Here is a 20,575-nt window from a genome sequence, read left to right on the forward strand (position 1 = left end):
GAGAAGATTTGGGGTAGCCCTAGTGATACTCAAGTACTCCTGTCTCTGTGCTCAGGAGTGACGCCTGGTGGTGCTCATGGGACCATATGTGGTGCTGGAGATAAAACCAGGGTCAGTCACATGGAATATTAATATATTAACCCCTACATTATTTCTCAGTGCTGGAGCAGTGGTGTTCATTCTACTGTTGAGCGTGCACACTCTGTTTTTAATTTCATCTCCTGAATCCTTTGTTAGTGACACCTGTTTGTTGCTTTCTTTTTTCTGCTTTCATTGCTTCCTGATTTTATTGGCTGTCCATTCCACTGTTTCTTTCATGGCTTCCTTTAATCTACTGGGTGCCTGTTTCATCGTTTCTTTGAGTTCAATAATCATCCTCAACATTTCATCTCAGAATTCTTTATTGAATAGATTGTATTTGTTGGTATTCCCTATTGAGGCTTCTGAGCTCTTTTCTTCAAGCCCTCCTTGTGGTGGGGATTTGTGCCTTTTCCTCATGCTGCTTTGGTATTTTGGTATTTTGGTATTTTTAACATTGATTCGTTCTGGGACACCATGTTCTCGGCCAAGTCCAGCTGCTCGGGGTTATACTGGTAGCCGAGGGTCCGGTCCCCGTAGCCGTCCTGCCAGGCCTCGGCCTCGTCCACTGTGAAGTAGGGCCTCTTGGCGTCCTCGTCGTACTTGGGGTGGGGGCCCCCCAGTTTGCGCTCGCCGCAGCCCCCACCGCCGCCCTCCTCGTCGTCCTCCTCCTCGTAGCTGCCGCCGCCAAGGGGGCCCGGCTTCTTCTCATCGTCTGAGTCCTTTGGGTACTGCAGCTTCTGGGCCATGGGCGGATGGTGCTGCGGGACCCCCGCCTTGCTGTAGTCATTGCCATACACGTGCTTCTTGGTGCTGTAGTCGCCCTTGAAGGTGTGACGCCAGCAGCGCAAGGCCACCACGATGCCGCCCACCACCAGTAGCACCAGCAGGATGCTATCACCTTGCACTACTACTCGACACTACTTCCACTACCCAGCCGTGGCCACACTTCAGGACGCTTTCTGGACCCGAGCGGCAGCTTTGCTGCCGTGCGACACATCATAAGACACTAAATACCCATCTTCCGGAATTGTCGTACCGTATTTGATAGGGCTCAAATATGGTAACACCTACAAGGGTGATTAGAGGTTGCCCCAAGAGACTCTATCCCTCTCGGAAAGACTGGCAAGCTACCGAGAGTATTCCGCCCGCACGGAAGAGCCTGACAAGCTATCTGTTGTGTATTCGATATGCCAAAACCAGTAACTACAACTGGTCTCATTCACCTGACCCTGAAGGCTTCACCGACATCGCAGCACTGAGAAGGATGAGAAAGGAGAGGCCGACAAAATCTCAAGGCCGACCTAGGCTGCCACAATGAAGGAAGACAAAAATGATCATCTGTACTTTCAATGCACGTACACTAGCATCAGATACATCCATCGAGGACCTGATGGTACAAGCACGAATGATCAAGTACGATATCATTGGTCTGATCGAGACAAGAAGGCACGAATCTCACCATGCCGTTTTCGACACTGGAGAAGAATTGTTCCTCGGAACATGCGATAAAAGAGGTGTTGGAGGCGTCGGTGTCCTTGTCAACACAAACTTGGCCAAGAGCATTGATTCATTCGAATGCCTAACAACCCGAATCGGACATTTACATTTGAATAGATGTGGCTCACTGCCTGCAGTTTCTATCTTCGTTGTCTACGCGCCAACATCTCATTATGATGAAAGAGAAATCGAGAAGTTCTACATGGAGCTAGAGAAGTTCTATAAAGAAGACCACACCTTCTACAAGATCATTGTGGGTGATTTTAATGCCAAGATAGGACCGAGAAGATCAGCTGAAGAACTTCACTTCCGGACCCATGGCCTAGAATGGAATGAACAGGGTGAGAGACTGTCTGAGTTCATCATGTCGACCAAGACCATTCATGGTAACTCACAGTTCCAGAAGGTAGAATCTAAACCATGGACATGGGAGTCTCCCGGTGGACGATTCCACAACGAAATAGACCACATCATATTCAATCGACGGTTTTGCCTGACCGATGTCGCTGTTGTTCCAAAATTTCGAACGGGATCGGACCACCGTCTCCTTCGTGCAAAATTCTACTTCACAGAGCGGGGAGAAAGGGCGGCAAAGTTCAAAAAGAGAACTCCCAGAACGATCACCAACTGGGAACTGTTTAGTACTATTGCGGCAACATGGGAAGATGTCATTGTTAACAACATTGACGAGGAATACGATCGACTGGTTCAGCACCTCCATGAATGTGCGAGGAACGCCAAGAGAGAGATAGCCACAAAAAATCGCCTATCTTCAAAAACTCTTGAGCTAATTCACCAGCGTGGTTTGGCACATGCCTCAGGCAACCGCAAGCTAATGTCTGAGCTCGCAAAGCAGTGCAGAGATGCAATCAATGAAGACCTCAAAGAGAGAAGAGCAGAAGTACTGGTAGATGCAGCAGAAGCCGGGAAAAGTATTCGTAACGCCTGCCTGTCCTTCGCCAACTACAAGACCAAGATGACTGCCCTCCGATGTCCTGATGGATCCATCACATCCTCCAGAAAGGCAATGGAGAAGATTATCCATGACTTCTACTCTAATCTCTTCGACAGCCATGTCCACTTGCCGACATACCAAATTCCACAGGATGGATATGTAATTCCCAACGTTCTCCCTTCCGAAATCTGACACACCATTTCGTCGGTAAAGAAACAAACAGCACCCGGCCCAGACAAGTTCAAACCTGAACACCTGAAAAGCCTGCCGTCAGTACTCATAAATACACTGGCTCGGCTCTTCACTCGCTACCTGTCTGAATGCAAGGTTCCGTCCCAGTGGAAAACCAGCAGGACTGTACTACTGTTCAAGAAGGGAGACATCCATGACATTGGCAACTATCGCCCGATCTGCCTATTGTCTGTCATCTACAAGTTGTTCACTCGCGTCATCCTAAATAGGATTGGCAGAACACTAGATGAAGGACAACCATGCGAGCAAGCCGGGTTCCGCAAAGGATTCAGCATCATCGACCATATCCACACGATAACCAAGCTCATTGAGGTTTCTCGGGAGTTCAAGATGCTGCTCTGTTTAACGTTCATTGATTTAAAGAAGGCCTTTGATTCTGTTGAGACGGAAGCGGTCATGGAAGCCCTAGCCAATCAGGGCATTCAAGCCCAATACATCAGGATCCTCCGTGAGCTGTATTGCGGATTCACTGCCAGGATCTCACCATTCTACAAAGAAGTGATCGTTGATGTCAATAGTGGGGTGCGGCAGGGTGATACCATTTCACCGAAACTCTTCAGTGCCACCCTCGAGAACATCATGCAACAACTGGAATGGGAAGGAATGGGAGTGAAGATAGATGGTCGGCAACTACACCACCTCCGCTTTGCTGATGACATTGTTTTAATAACACCAAACATCAGCCAAGTGGCACAAATGCTGGCCGACTTTGACTGTGAGTGTGGAAAGGTAGGACTACAGCTGAATCTTACGAAGACAATGTTTATGAGAAACAGCCTCGTTCCTGATGCCCCATTCACTCTCAATGGAATGACCATCTCCGAATGCAACAGCTATGTGTACCTAGGTCGAGAGGTCAACATGACAAATGACCTGGCACTCGAGCTGCGCAGGAGGAAGAGAGTGGCTTGGAACGCCTTCAAGAACGTCGAAGAAATAGCTAAGAGGACGAAGAACCTCTGGCTCCGGGCACATCTCTTTGATTCCACTGTTCTTCCTGCATTAACATATACCTCAGAGACCTGGGCCCTATGCAAACAGGATGAGAACGCTATTCAAGTCTCTGAAAGAAGAATAGAAAGACCTCTGCTTGGAATATCACGTTTCACTGAAATGAGAGAAAGAATCCGGAGTTCCGACATCCGTCGACAATCAAGAATCAGGGACGCTGTCTCATTTGCCAAGGTGTCGAAAATCAGATGGGCTGGTCACGTAATGAGATTTAAAGACAACCGCTGGACTAGAGCTGTTACCGACTGGATTCCACGGGGTGTCAAAAGACCGCGTGGCCGCCCACCTACCAGATGGTCAGACTTCTTCGTGAAGATCATGAACGATCGGTTTGAGGCCCTTCATGTTCCCGGAGCGAACAGATGCCATTGGGCTACACTAGCACGCGACAGGGACAAATGGAGACGTTACTGGCTCCTGCTTGAGCAAATCGACGACTAACGGGAAGTTAAGTGATTAAGTGATTAACACTGATTCCTGACTCATTAAAGCTGGCGTGAAACTGAGAAGTGTGGCGTTCTGGGCGCACGGAGGTCACTTCAGGAAGGACGGATGGTCAGTTCTGGAACCCTGTTCATGCGTGGGCCAGCGGAGGGGAGGGGATGTGGCTGGCTTGAACGAGGCTCATTTTGGAGGAGAGCCGGAGTCCTGTTCTTTCTGTGACCGCCCAGAAACTCCTCGCCTCACTCTCTCAGAGGGGCCCTGGTGTTGCTTCCAGACCCCAGGCTGGTTTCCACAGCAAGTGCCTCCAGGGAGTGTTACCCGAGACCCGCCTCACACTGTCACCCTGACGTCCTTTGGCTTGTGGGGGACTTTCCCCAACCGTGAAACCCTCTGTCTCTCCTCCCATACATACATACTCGCACATTCCGGTTGATGCTGGGAGGGAAAACCCCAACATTTGCAAAAGATGCTTTTATAAATTATTTCCAATACCCTCAACTCTCTGGAAGAGCACAACCTTAAAGTTGTGTAGCAGACTTTTGTTCTCTTGAGTTTGTATTTTTTTAAATTTTTTTATTAGTGAAACACCATGAGGTACGGTTATAGACTTACAAATTTTTGTGCTTGGGTTTCAGTTATACAATGATCAAGTATCCATCCCTCCACCAGTGCCCATCCTCCACCACCACGGGTCCAAGCACCCCTCCCACCCCTATTCCCCCCACCCCACCCTGCCTCTTTGGCAGGGCATTATTCCCCCTTGTTCTCTCTCTCTCTTCTTTTGGGTCCTGTGTTTTGCAAGAGAGGCAATGAGTGGCAATCATGTTTGGTCTATAGTCTACTTTCAGCATGCTTCTCCCACCCTGGGAGGATCCTCACAACACCCTTTATTTGGTGCTCTCTTCTCTATCTGAGCCTCCTTTTCCCCTAGCACATGTGAGTTTTTAATCCTCTGCACTTCAAAAAGGGACTTTTAAAACACACTATCCAGCAGGCTTCCATCAGCCATGATGAAGAGCTCCATCTAAATTAGGTCTGAGAGTCGCGTCCTTTAAACACCATCAAGACGAGGTGATCATCAGCATTTGGGTTTAGGAGTGGGGGGCGCCATCATGGTTTTGCAAGTCTTTTCAACTTGTGGCACCCACAGTGGTAAACCTGATGGTAGTCCTTGGGGAAGGCAGCCATTGCCACCAATAGTTGGCTGCCTTTAAGTCAAGGAAAGGGGGTCCATTGCTCTGAGGACGCTTCTTTCTTCTGTTCTTCTCTTACAAATGCCCCGTGAAGGCACGAACCTTTCACTGTTGTTGTGTATGGAAACTGAATCCATGATGGCTGTCAGCCTGAGGTACCATAGCAGGCATGTAGCATGCACACCTGTGGGTAGCCACCTGAGCTCTAGGCCATCTGTGAGGCCCAGTGGTCCCCAGTCCCTTGCTTGTCAGAGGCCAAAGGGCCATAGTCTCTTACCCTCTGCATGGAAAACTTAGGAGTTTATTTTTGCTCTTTCTGAATTTGGTGCCATGTTTTTTGTTAGCAACTCCTGACTTGAACAAACATGAGATGAATTCAGTTTTTTGTTTGTTTGTTTGTTTTTTACTACTTCATGAACTATTGGTTGATTTACCCAAAGAATTGTCTGCCGTGGGTTTGATTCTAGGAACTGTCCCCAGCCAGAGCTATTTTGTAATGTCGCCTAACCTTCAGAAACCTGAGTATAGATTCTAAGTACGTCTGGCCTGAAGGTTTTTGAAGAAGGGAATTTAGACATTTAAGCAGCTTCATACAATAATCTGATTTAATTCAAGAGATAAAAATATTACAAGGTAAATTCTGATTTTTTTTGATGATGGAGATCAAATCTTAAATATCAAATAGAGGAAAAAGTAGAGCCTCGATTATTAAAGTAGAATATTGGTTGTTTTGTTGTTGTTGGTGGTAGTTTTTTTCTAAGGATTGCTTTGATTTAGCACTTTTGTACCATACCCAGAACTGGGTATTAGCTGTAGCAGAAGTGGATTACAATTTTGTTGGAGTATATTTATTTTTAAATGTTTACTCTCTTTCAGCCATAAAAATTCCAAAAGTCATTCAAAGACCCTTCATAATTAAAAAAAAAGATACAGAAAAAAACTCTCAATATTCCCCTCTTGTTGTCAGAAAGGATTCTGGATGAGCTCTTCGAAGGTGGTCACCTTTTCCCCCTTTAGAATACTAGCTTCCTCTTTGGTGTTGCTCCTTTGTGACTTCTGTGAGTCCTCTAGTGCAGTTACAGATATGTGTTCTTTAATGTTAGACTTGTCCAGTTTCTTGTGTTCAATTTTTTTGGTGATATTGGAATAGGCTAGTGGACTATTAGCATAATGTATTTGTGACAGCCAGGCTGTCCTCCTCAAAATTAGGTCATGGAGATTGAGATGTGAGTCCAAAGTGTTGAGAAAGGGGAAAATTACAGCAGCCACATGCGGCACTGCTGCCTTGGAGCCCAAGCCCACCGCCTCTGCTCTACTTTTGGGGAAGTAAGCCTCAATGGCACCTGATCAAGAAAAAAGTCCCACTTCTGATGCAGTCCTAAAACTTGCTGGGGAACGCCTCTGTCTTGAGTGTCTTGGGGGTTGGCGGCATGGCCAACAGTGAGGAGTCTTGCAGTTCCCTGAGCTGGATCTCTGGGCACACTGCCCTGGAGTGCAAGCCCACCAAACACTTGCCTTCTATTATAAATCCCATCAAATGTGGTGTGCTACTCTTGATCTATTAGTGGTGTAAAGTATAAGAGGTCCAGGAATAGATTCATTCATGGGTGAGGCTTGTCTGAGCGTGTGGCGAGTGGCTTTGAGAATACAGGTGGTTGAGTTATGGACAATATGGCTAATAATTGGATAGGAAAATTTGAAAATCTGATTTATTTATTTATTTGTTTTAGTTTGTGGTCCACACCTGGTTATGCTCAGGGATTATTCCTGGCTCTGCACTCAGGAATCATTCCTGGAGGAGTCACTATAAGAAAAACTCAAAATAGTTTGAAAATTAATGTGGAGCAGGGAAAGACACTGGCCATTTTAATTTAAATCCTGGTTCAAGACGTTGCTACTTGCCCAATAGCTACACATGTTCCATTATCAAGTAGTTTATTTAAGAGTGAAATAGAAAAAGATTTTTAGGTTTTATTAGTACTGGTTTCAAATATTTGTTGCTGGAGCACTGTATTGTTTTTCAGTCTATTGTGTTATTGATGTGCTGTTTGTTTAAGTTTTCTGTGATTGCTGTAACCAATCACCTGTTAGCTTAAACATCAGAAAAAAAAATCCACTCTCCTGGAAGCCAGAAATTTCACATACAGATCATTGGGAAAAACATGTTAGTCAGGATATATGCCTTGTTTAGAAGGTCTTTACCCTGTATTTTCTGTTAAATTCTGATGACCTCAATTTGTCTGGTAGTTAAGAAACTCAAGTCTTGGCCTCGAAGTTCACATGAACTTCCCCTTCATCTTCATCATCTTCTTCCATTGTGTCAGAACAAGTGTTATTCCATTGACTCACATGATAATTCACCAGATCTGTTCATTGCCGGCCATAGCATCTATTCAATCAAGGTTTACTAAACAAAGGAATATTTGCAGGATTGATGGTTTCTTTGAATGGCCATTATCTATTCTACACCATGACTGGATCTGGGACTGGATCTTGAGTGTGTGTGAATGCTTTGATTTTTTTGTGTGTTGTTTCCACATGTGATGGTGCTCAGAGCTTCCTCTTGGCTCTGTGCTCAGAAGTCACTCCTGGCAGGGATCAGGGGACATATGGAGTGCCAGGGACCCAAGCAGTCCTACTGTGTTGAAGACAAGCACCCTATCCTCTGTACTATGTGTACAACCACTATTAATATTTCTTTTAGCCAATTTATGAGATCTGCAGGGATCTGTGCATTTAGAAAGTGTGGAAACCTCTCCAATATGATAGATCCATAAAACAGAATATTAGTCGAAAGAAGTAATGACATACTGTAGTGGTTATGAAATTTGAAAGCATCAGGGTTTTCAAAAGGCTTCCAAAAGTGTCACATATCTTAAGATCCATGTATGTGAAGGGTGTAGAGAATGAAAATTCATAAAGACAAAAGAAGAGTGTTGCCAGGAACTAAAGGAGACAGAAAATGGAGAGGTCAGTGGGTAGTGAAGAGGCTGTGTTTGGAAATGATGAAACTGTTATTGATAAAATAATGGTCACTATTACTGTCACTGTCCTTCAGTTGTTCATGGATTTGCTCGAACGGGCCCAGTAACGTCTCCGTTGTGACAATTGTTACTGTGTTTGGCATATCGAATTAGTCATGGGTGACGTGCCAGGCTTTGCCATGTGGGAGAGATACTATCAGTAGCTTGCTGGGCTCTCTGAGAGGGGCGGAGGATTCGAACTCAGGTTGCCCATGTGGGCCGCTTTCAAGGCAAATACCCTACCCACTGTACTATAGCTCCAGCCCATGGATAAAATAATGGTAATAGTTGCAAAACTACCAAGTATAGCAAATGTCACTGAAATATGTCTTAAATGATGGATCCCATGAACAAAATTGCTTATGAATGTTTGTATTTTAAAAGGATACAAGTTCTCTCTCTTTTAGTCATTGCCTAGAAGCACCTAGGAAAATTGGAAATAACTGTTGGGCTGTGTCAGATTTTTCCTTCTTTTCAAACTCTAAATTATGTAAGTGCAGCACACCTTACTTTTTTACTGTAGAAATAGAAGCCCATAAGACTCTCCCCTCTGGCCCCTAATCTCTGTGCTGGCCAAGGTGTTCTTATTATTTTCCCCTTAAGAAATACTTAAAACACTTCACTTCAAAGTCTCTCACACTGCACCCCAAAAGAAAAACGAGTCACCAATCTCATTTTCTGCAGCTTGATTTTTGTTTCTTTTGTCTTTGCATGTTTAACACTTGGTTGTTGTTTTGTGGTCACACCACGTGATGCTGAAAGAACCAGGCTGTCTGCCCAAAATCCAGGAGGAGCTCCAGAACGAACTTCAGCTCTTTGAGCTCTCTCTGACCTTGTATGTGACCTGTAATTTTAAACCTATTTTATTTTCCTACTTTTGTTGTTTCTTTGGTGAATGGAATACAGTTTTTCACTAAAAAACATTTTAATGTAACCCACCATTTTCCCCATCATGCCCATCCGGTGTCCTGGTCCCAGTCCTTTCCCGTTTCCTTCCTTTTCATTCATCACCCCATATCTCTCCCAGCACCATCTCTTCCCAGCCTCAAGAAGAGCAGGTCCCAACGCTCTGAGAGTGACGACCTAGTGCGCATGTCCAAGTCCGGATTCTCCCACGGCCCAGCCTCCAACGCCAGTTATAGCATTGGTTTTAATGTGAGCTTCCATTAACATCGATGTTTGAAGCAAGATGCAGGCACCAGGCACCGCGGAAAACCCCCGCGACGCCCCCTGAAGCTAATATATTTTGAATTCCCAAGTGAGTAATGTCAGGATGCTGTGGTCTGAAAGACACATTGGCCACCTTGGGGAGTTTGCAAATCCAAAGCACTTAGTTAGATAGACCTCATTGTTGAACTGTGCTGGCCTACTGTCCCGGTAAAACAGTCTCTGAGTATTGTTGGGAAGATGAATGGAAATGGTGCATCTAGGGTGGCTGAACCATGGGAATGAGTACATGGCGATTGATCTTTACATGTTACAAGAACTGATATTCGGGCTTCTTGCTACAACTGTTCTCTTGCTTGGTCCCTATTTACAGAAACCCCTGAATAACTCTTAGGGCTGTTGACTGTTGATATATAGGTTCTTTCCCTAGTATATGTTTTAGCATTCCACAGCCTCATCACATATGGATAGACCACCCACACATTTGGAAATATCCTTCAAATCTCTTTATTTAATAAGGGAGGTCATGAAACATAAAGACAGCCTCTGTGAAAATATTATTACTTTTCATCAGGTTATCTTATTATACTAATTCTCCTTCTTCAGCCTATTCCATTTTTTTATATTAAACCAAACATTCTAACTGTACCATTTCTCCCATTCTTTTTTAAAGGAGACTGGCGATGGAAACATACTTGCCTGTGCTCAGGGCTTACTCCTGGCTCTGTGCTCAAGGATAACATCTAGTGAAACTTCTGGGACCACATATGATTCCAGGGATGAATCTTGGGTCAGCCTCTTGCAGTGCCCTATCAGGTATAATATTTCTCTGCCCCACAACCATAACTCATCATCAGGACAATAAAATTTCTCCTCTAAAGAGCTTTACAACCCTGAGAAAGTTTCTCTTTCATAGTTTCTTGTCTGTTTCCCCTTTTATCCCCCCTCTAACTTCTATTTCTTTCTCATGAATCCTTGAATCCTCGCCCCCTCTAAATGATGACCACAATGGAAAGCCTCTCGACATTCAGAAGTTTTATTATTAATCTATTAACTTATATGCTACTATTTATTTTTTGAAAAATGTATCAGAATAAATGAAATGTGTATGGCATTACAAGTGTTTGTGTAAGGCAACCCTCTGGTACCTAAAGTGGCACCAACCATTCCAACTACTTATAGCCATAGAATCAAGAGATGTCAATATCTTTTTCTCTCTGGATAAAAAACTGCACATTCCTCAAAGAGGTGCATTTGGCAGCATTCTTACGCTCCTGCTTAGCCTTCCTCTTCATAGCCTCACGCTCTTGTCTCTGCTCTTTGTTGAGGAGCTTTGACATGAGTGGCTCGGGAACATTGGGCTTTCTCCATGGAATTGGTTGGAAAAGGAAGTCTTGGAGTAGAAACTGACTCTGCCATTTGTGTGGAGCCTGGCGCTCAGTCCCAGAGACAGGAAGAGGGCCCCTCTGGAGAGAAGTGCTAGCTGTTGTCTTGGAGAGAGCAGATCTAGAAGTTGCTGGCTGAGAAATAGGCCGGCTAGTAGAGCTCAGCAAAGCTGGTCGAGATGGGTTGGTCGAAATGGGCTAAGCTGGTCTGACAGGACGTGACAAAGATGCAGTCACTGGCCAGGATGAATTGGTGGCAGTTGGCCAAGTTGAGTTGGTACAGCAGGCTTGGCAGTGTAAGATCCAGCAGGACGATGTGAAGCCAGAGATGGTTGTTTCCAAGGAACATGTCGAGCTTGTGGCTAACCCATGGTAAGAAAAGGCAAAGGTACCAATTTGACCTTCCCAGGAGGTGGCAGCTCAGACTGGGAAGGAGCCTTTTTGCCTGTCTGCTTATTGTCATCAGGTTTCTTGGAGTTTTCTCTGGCTTTTTTTGTCTTCTCCTGCCCATTGCTCTTGGTCTTGGTGATCCTGCTGGACGCAGCTTTCTGAGGTTTGCTGTTGGGTTTGGCCATGGTCACAGGACACCTATCACTGGATGCAGAATTGCAAACAATCCCTGCTCCCCCTAGCAAGTGTTTTGGGTCTTTGGAATGGGTTTTGGCTTTGGCTTCTCCCTACAGAATCTCAGAGGCCTGGTGTTTTTTCTTCCGTATTGGGTGGGAGGTCCCCTTAGTGACATCTGAGTTTTCTTGGCGTTGATTCAGAGTGATGGTATCTCTGGTGTTCATTCCCTTCGGATCTATGCATTGATCTAGGTCTTCCAAGCAATAAAAGAACTGGGGAAGTCGTTTATTTTCCACCCATGTCATGATGTCCTCTCCAGAAAGGAGAGGACCTAATGATAGTAGGTCCTCTATCATTAGAAGAGTGCCTAATGATAGTAAACCACCTGGCTTCCTTTCTTGTAGGGAAGCGACAGGCCCTAACTAAGATTTGGAACCTGAGATGGTTTCCTTTCAACAAGACTGGCAGAAAGTGACGCACCGTGTGGTTGGTATCTAAGTTTTTCTCATAGCAAACTGCCATAGACATGGAAGAGACAGTGGTGTTTTGGTCAAGGATAGTCACAGTAATTTCTTCCGTGTAAGAATTTTTAGTACTTCCTGAAATATCCCACTCCAAAACACTTGGGTTGAAGTAGACAGTGTGGATAGCTGGCTCTAACCAGACACTCCAGGCAGCATTGTTGTACAAGATTGTTTGTGAAGATCGGCACTACCCATGAGTGTTTGGAAAGAGATGCCAGAATCTGAGGGCAGGAGCCAAGTAGATCTACAAATTGGAGTAGGTACGCTGGAGTAGTTGCATACACTTCCTGTTAGGAAAGCTGTATTGTTCAACACGGGAAGGGGAAGCTGCAGAGAATGTGCAGTTCCCAATATAGAAGGAGTTTGAATATTTTCTGTAAGGAACAAGAAGGTGATGGAAAAAATCTGTGATACTGATAACCTCTGACAACTTTTTTTTTTCTATTTGGGTCACACCCAGCGATGCACAGGGGTAACCCCTGGCAAATGCACTCAGGTATTACACCTAGCAGTGCTCAGGGCACTATATGGGATGCTGGGAATGGGACCCGGGTTGGCCGCATGCAAGACAAACGCCCTACCTGCTGTGCTATCACTGCAGCCCCCTCTGACAACGTTTGAGAGGAGCAAAATTCACTTAAAGTTTCAGGTATAGAGAAGATTCTTATACCAACAGTCAAGTAAGTTAAAAAAGTCCAAACAACTTTGGGTGATTCAAAGGCTGGAACATTTTGCACTTGATGTATTTGGCACCACGCTCCCCAAGTGAACACAGAGCTATAGAAGACTCTGGTGATGTTGGTACATGGATTTGTTACTTAGAGCTAGTTTCTCCTCGTCCTAGCTCTGTCTGTAGCTTGCTCTCCTGTTTAACTTTACATTATTGCCTAGAATGGAAACATTTTACAACTAGGAAGTCCTAAGAGAATGACTAACATTTTATTGGAGAAGAAAGAAACCCGAGGCCCAGAATTGGCATAGAGACTTGTTCAAACTTTCCCGTTTATCTTTTTTTTTATTATTATTGATATTGGGGTGGAGTGGATTTGAACCAACATCTGGCAGTGATCATGGGCTATTTCTGGCTCTGTAATCTGAAGTAACCTCTTAAAGTGCTCAGGAGACTGGATGCAGTGACAGAGATCCAACGGGATTAGCTGCCTATAAGGCAAATGCCTTATCCCCTCCTGCACTATCTCGCTGTCCCTTATGTATTAACAGGTTACGGAACCTAAGCATGTGGACTTTCTTTCCAGGACTCTGCCTTGATCAATACAATGTCAGAAACTATGAGGATGATACGTTCCATTCATATAGGCATGTGGGGTCGTTACAACTATTAGTAGTGTAATCATCAGGTTTTACTTTTTCTTGTGTAGTTCCTATCTATTACCTACACCTCACATAGAAGTCAATCTGCTTGATGAATTAAAGGTTCACAACTGTATCCTGGTTTCTGATCCCCCTCAAAAATGAGTACTTTATTTTTTCTCAAGATGTGCTTTTGCAAGGAAAAGTGTTGTTTAAATTCTGACTCTCAAGTTGCTTTCCTGCAAAGGAGTTACTTACAACTCTAATTAAGAATAATGTGCACAGAGAAATAAAATTTTTCTTTTTCACGTGACTTACATGTGAGAAGAATAGAGACCAAGAAAAATCACGAAAAATAAGTATCACAGAACTGAAAAAGATGTATGTATGTATTAATGAAATCAGGGCTAGGTGGCAAGCAACATAGTACAGTAATTGATTGAGAGCAGCCCCAAGAGTAAGCCCTGACCAACAGTGAATGTTGTCCCCAAACACAACAAAGGAAAGAATACAAAAGTTTATTAAGAAATTGTGTCATGTATACAATATGAAGATGAAATTCTATTTTAGCAAAAACTACTAGCCTAATAAGGCAATAGAAGGTGATTTTTGAGTGTTCATAAAACAGAAGATTTACCAGTAACTGACATAACAAGCAGAAAATATAATAAATGTGATTGCATTTTGCAGCCAGTATATATTTTAAAGGAGTATAAAGCAGAAATAAATATAATAATAACAAGGAAATGACACTGTTTTTGGCTGGAGCGATAGCACAGTAGTAGGGCGTTTGCCTTGCAAGCAGCCAACAAGTCATTCCGAGTTCGATTCCTCCGCCCCTTTCGTTGAGCCTGGCAAGCTACCGAGAGTATCTCGCCTGCATGACAGAGCCTGGCATGCTCCCCGTGATGTGTTCGATATGCCAAACACAGTAACAAGTGTCATAATGCAGACGTTACTGGGACCACTAGAGCAAATCGATGAACAACGGGAGGATGGTGACCGTGATATTATTATTCTCATTCATATGCCTGAATATTAGCGATCAAACAACAGATATTAAATAGAGCATACCATTTCAGTATATCAGAAAAAAAGGAGAAAAGACAATTTAAAAAATGGTCACAAAATTTCAGATTTATTTTTAAAACCTAAATGACAAGTATCTTTATCAACCAGGAAATTGTCCTTCCCAATTTTCAGAAACAATCACCAAAATCCAAGTTAAATATTTTTAATGTTGGAAATATCACTCTCCACAAAACTGAAATCAGTGTATACTTAGACATCTGAGACTTGACTTGTCTATTTCTTCTTAGGATCTAAAAGCAGATGTCGACTGCTATCAAAATGCTGTCATGTTAGGAAGAAACTACTTTATTTTCTTTTTTAGTCACATCTGGCACTACACAGGAGTACCTCCTGGCTCATGCACTCAGGAATTACTCCTGGTGGTGTTCAGGGAACCATACGGGATGCTGAGAATTGAACACAGGTCGTCCACGTACATGGTAAATGGCCTACCCGTGTGCAAGGCAAACGCCATAAATATCGCTCCAGCCCAGAAAGAAACTCTTTGTGAAGATGACAAGTTGCCTTTACCTGGACCCTACTTATCACACAAAAGAATCAATTCTCCTGATTCAACTTAGAAGATATCACTTCTTTATTATAACAGGCAGACCGTACATGTACCTTACAAACTAGAATGTAATAAAAACATTGAAGATGATGTATCTTCCATCGCCCTAGGTAACCAGTATTAGTTACTTATAGGAAGTATCATTTCTAAAACGTGTTTACATACAAAACCGCCAAGTGCCAACTGTGTTGTAGAGACCATAAGAAAAGAAACCACAGCCATGGTTTTCGGATAGGTTGTTTTTCCTCTAGTAGAGTTAGGTACTCTACTAGAGACATAGTATGTTTTCTAGTCCTAGAATTGATTACAGTCAACTGCTTTGACTTGCTCTCAGCATATTTAAATATATTCTTTCTGTTTTGATTTGAACTATTTGGTTCTCTCCAACATTCTATCTCAAACTGTTTCTCCTTCCTTGATAATTTCTCTCCATAATCTTTCTTTTCTATTTTATTCTCCCTCATATCATCTTCTACTTCTTGGCTTCTGTTTGTCAAAGCTTTTTGAAAATAACCCTAAACTTACTTACCTTTGAGGACTTGCCCCCCTACCACTCAGCACTCCACACCTTTCCCACAATCCAGTTTTTCTTATCATCGAGTTTAGAAAAAAAACTCAAAAGATACATGATAATAACTTTTGAATAGCGATAAGTTTAAAATACTAAATTATAAATACAAGTGGGGAGACCGATACAGATAAAACATCCTGGTAGATATTAGGTTTTCTACCAAAACTTTATTTTCTGTTTCTGTCAAAATATTGTCTCTGATTTACTTTATTTCATGGATATCATGTCCAAATACTATTAAAAGGAAAAGGAAACACAAAGATTGAACACTCACATATAAACCTGTACTTGAGGTCATAAATATTCATGAAATATAATTTAATAAATGAAGAAATACCCTTTGTATTTGAGAGAAAGGTAGTCAGTGTCTAAAATCACACAGCAAATGTGAACATCAAGCTAAAATAAGGCTTACCATATTCTATTTCAATACTTTCCTCTATTATTACATGCTGATTTTCCTTAACTACTAAGTGTAGGTATGAGAAATCTCAGAAAAAGCTTTGAAAAATATTATTCCTTACCTGACTGATTAGAAAAGAGGAAATATCAAGGAAAGGTAAATGAGAAGAGGAGACGATATGAGAGTATGTCTGAACACTGAAGCAGGAGTCCACAAGTGTCCAGTACTGATGACTGATCATTGGTGATTTGTCATTGGTCATTGGTCACTCACGATGATCCAAATTTGTTTACAAACAACTGCTCGGTAATCCCAAGATTCTACTTGGTACTGGTAGGTTGGTGGGAGAATGATGTCATAAAGCAGGCAGTTGAAAAGCTGAGGCTAGCCAATAGGGAGGTCAGATTCCCAAGAAGACTAGATTGGATAGACTGAGATGTAGACTTAAGCAGGTTAGTGAGATGGAATCTTACAAGACAGTTATAACAGTTTCACTTTCCTTAGACTCTAAGTTTAGAGAAATACTCCTATTATACTGATGAGCTGACATATATCATTAATAAATCAACAGTTACTAGGTAATAATTTGTATGGCCTAGTTAACCAATAACATTAAGTTAGTACTAGTGTATTTTGTATAATGTTTAATAATATTAATTGATAAATTAAAGCTTTATAATATACTTTGTTACTTACTTTAGGGTTATGAAATGATGGATTATTATGAGAAATCTTCCCCTAACAAAAACCCCTAACTTTAGGCTGTTCTGCTAGCAAACATGCACCCAGAAAAGAATAGTAGGCAAGGATAGAATAGATGACACAGTATCTGCCAGCTGCAAACTTGTGCCAGGAAAACATAGACTAATACTTTGTAGGGTCTATTAGATTTAGGGGACAATATAGCCAAAACTAGAATAAACAACTTTCACAATCTTTTCTTTATTTAATTTGATTTTGGGTTCTTACCTAGCCATGCTCAGAGCTTACTCCTGGCTCCACACACAGGAATCACTCCTGGAGGATCTCAGTAGACTGGGTGCAAGAGAGATACCCTGCCCACGGAATTCTCTCTCCTGCGCAAACAACTTTATAGTTTACAGATGCCTACTGATTCTCTCCGAACTACACTAGCCTTTGCTCTCCAGGTCCCTGTGGCACGTTTATATACTTTCTAACTGTCCTTGATGTCTCTGTCAACTCCAACAATGGCTCACCTCTAGGGATCTGTTGGGGTTGGGGGAGCAATATTGCATTATATTAACCTGCCATGAAACCACTGAATGCTGCACAGGTGACCCTAAAGCTTGGCCAATCCACGTGTTTGTCTACTTCTGTGTTTGTCTCCTTCTTTGTGACTGACCACTGCTGACTGGAGGTTCAAAGTGGCAATTGGATTTTGCATATGAGAAACAATTTAGACAGATTGTAACCAATTATTGTGATCAACAAATTATATATCTATTAGAAAATTCTAAGTAGTGTGGGATAATTGAGGACCTCTAAAAAGAATCAGAAAAAACACAAGAAATACTTGAAGGCAGTTGTCATTTAAAATAGTGTCGTCATCTGGATCAAAGTGATAATTTTATTAGTGAACACCTGATAATTGAATACAGAAACCTCTGAGATATTCTAGATATTGTTTTCCTCGTCATAGTTTTACACAATCAGAATTGTTGCTTTTATCTCTTAAAAAGATTTTTAATTTAATTTTTATACATTTGTTCACAATGTTTGAGTTCATTTAATATTCAAACACAAATACACCACCATCACACCTTCTGACCACCATATTTTAAATGTTTCCATCCAAGACCTCAAACCCTGCCCTAATGCAGAGCCAAATGAATTACTTTTGTACTGATTGTTATGAATAATTCGCTAAAAATGATCCCAAAATTGTTTCTTAGAGGAAAGTATGCCAAGGCCATTGTATTTCCCCCAGGAGCCATTAAGCACTTCTATAACAGATTAGTCACATGTTGTTAAGGTTTAGTCTTGTGTGCGTATATGTCAGTCTGTCTGTCCATCTATCTTTCTGTATTTCCCTTAGATTGGTTTCCTTCTATTCTATTTTTTATTTTTTAGTGAATCACCATGAGGTTCAGTTACGGATTTGCAAACTTTCGTGATTACATTTCGGTCATAAAATGATCAAGTACACATCTCTCTACCAGTGCCCATTCTCCACCACCAATGTTTTCAGTATCCCTCCTGCCACCCCCACACAATCTCTCTCACCTGCCTCTATGGCAAACACATTCCCTTTTACTCTCTCTCTCCTTTTGGGTGTTATGGTTTGCAATGCATATAGCAAGTGGCCATCATGGTTGCTTTATAGTCTACTTTCAGGAGAAATCTAAGATCCTGAGTGAGCCCTCCAAGAATCATTTAAATAGTGGTCCCATCTTGGCAGGGTGCGGGCTCCATCACTAAATTAAGGACATCTTCAAAAACTGAGAAATAAACTAATATGCCAATTCATAGGTGGGTTAACCTTAGATTTTGGATGTGATTTTTTTAAAATGGTGGTACAGTAAATGCTAAAATTTAGGCATAAATGTACATTTTCCACGAGTAAATAATTGGCTCTGTATTTTTATTTTTTTTGTTCTTTTAAACTATCCTTATCTTCTAGACATCATTAGTAGCATTATTCATTAAGCAAATGTTGCATTATAAACATGTTTATAACTTAGCCAAGACTTTAATTTTTTTATAACTGTCAAAGACATAAGAGTTGAAATTTCTTATCGGTCTTTTGATAAACTGCAGTATTGTTTAAATGTTTCTTGTCCCTTTGTTTATAGCTGAGATTTAAGAACTTGATTTAAAAGCAGTTTTGGAAGATTACTAGTCAGTATTTGGAGCTAGTAACTGCATGTTGCCAACAGGTCAGCTACATGACTGACTAAATGCGCGTTGTTCATTTTAACCAATTCACAGTCTGTACTTTTCTATAGTTATTTTCCCCCAATATTCATTCTTTCATAGTTCCTTGTTGTGTTCACATTTTTTTAAAAACTTTTTTTGTAGGAGTACTGCTATAGTTATTTTCCCCCAATATTCATTCTTTCATAGTTCCTTGTTGTGTTCACATTTTTTAAAAAAATTTTTTTTTGTAGGAGTACTGCTATTTATTCAGCCACTGATTAGCTGATTGAATTGTGCATGAACTCCACCTTACTTTTTTTTTCTTTTTCCATTTTTTATAATTTTATTTATTGAATCACCGTGAGAGCAGTTACAAAGCTTTTGGGTCTAAGTCTCAGTCATACAATGAAACACCCGTACCTTCACCAGTGCCCATTCTCCACCACCAAAAATCCCAGTATACCCCCATCCCACACCCTCCCCCTGCCTGTGGGGCAGATGATTTATACATTACTCTCTCTCTACTTTGATCACATTCACTATTTCAACACCAGACCCACCATTATTTAAGATTTTACCCCAACACTCAGATCTGCTGAAAAGGCAACAATAGACAATTTGTGTTCTATTGCTGGTTATGAATAACATATGATGTTGTGTGGCTGCAGTAGGGCCATGTGGTTTTGAAGTTCTGAAATTTTAACACTTAAATCTGGAGGGATTTCTGCCAAAAGTCACTGGGTTTAGAGATCTGCTTCTGAGTCTCTGGGATCATGGCCGTTGAGCAGTTTGACGAGGAGCCAAAGAGGCCATTCGTGGGCGATGACTTGGGGTCTCATTGGGGTGGGGAAGACAGGCCCGGCTCCACCTCCACCCCCATCCCGTGAGACCCAACAAGTTTTGTCACTGCGGGCCCAAGCCTGACTGTCCAATGGCCTCTGGAGGATGACAGGCACCAACTCGCCAAGAGGGAGCAGGCGGAGGGACAGCACCCATTCCCCTCCAGGGTGGCCTGGTGACAGTAACCTACTGCGGGGTCCGGACACATTTCTGCCAAAAGCCGCTGGGTTTCAAGATTTGTTTCTGAGTCTCTGGGATCAAGGCCGTTGAGCAGCTTGATGAGGATCCAGAGAGGCCGTTCGTGGGCGATGACTTGGGGTCTCGTTAGGGTGGGGAGGACAGGCCCGGTTCCACCTCCCCCCCCCCATCCCGTGAGACCCAACAAGTTTCGTCACTGTGGGCCCAAGTCTGACTGTCCAATGGCCTCTGGAGGATAACAGCCACCAAGTCGCCAAGAGGGAGCAGGCGGAGGGACAGCACCCCCCTGGGGTGGCCCGGCGACAGCAACCTACTGCGGGGTCCGGACACATTTCTGACAAAAGCCGCTGGGTTTCAAGATTTGTTTCTGAGTCTCTGGGATCAAGGCCGTTGAGCAGCTTGATGAGGAGCCAGAGAGGCTGTTTGTGGGCGATGACTTGGGGTCTCGTTAGGGTGGGGAGGACAGGCCCGGCTCCACCTCCACCCCCATCCCGTGAGACCCAACAAGTTTCGTCACTGCGGGCCCAAGCCTGACTGTCCAGTGGCCTCTGGAGGATGACAGCCACCAAGTCGCCAAGAGGGAGCAGGCGGAGGGACAACACCCTTTCCTCCCTGGGGTGGCCCGGCGACAGTA

At 42.9% G+C, this 20,575-nt stretch overlaps 1 protein-coding gene across 1 annotated transcript; it reads right to left on the minus strand.

Moving 5' to 3' along the window:
* Window positions 1-494: 494 nt before the first annotated feature.
* LOC130021312 (nectin-1-like) lies at window positions 495-11,357 on the minus strand. The gene is made up of 3 exons (XM_056112035.1): window positions 11,222-11,357; window positions 5,942-5,979; window positions 495-998 (listed from the first exon to the last, which is right to left on the minus strand). The coding sequence occupies exons 1-3, from the start codon at window positions 11,355-11,357 to the stop codon at window positions 495-497; spliced, it is 678 nt and encodes a 225-aa protein (XP_055968010.1).
* Between the last annotated feature and the right edge of the window lie 9,218 nt (window positions 11,358-20,575).

Source organism: Sorex fumeus, unplaced genomic scaffold, assembly GCF_029834395.1.
Source record: "Sorex fumeus unplaced genomic scaffold, SorFum_2.1 ptg000015l, whole genome shotgun sequence".
NCBI lineage: Eukaryota > Metazoa > Chordata > Mammalia > Eulipotyphla > Soricidae > Sorex > Sorex fumeus.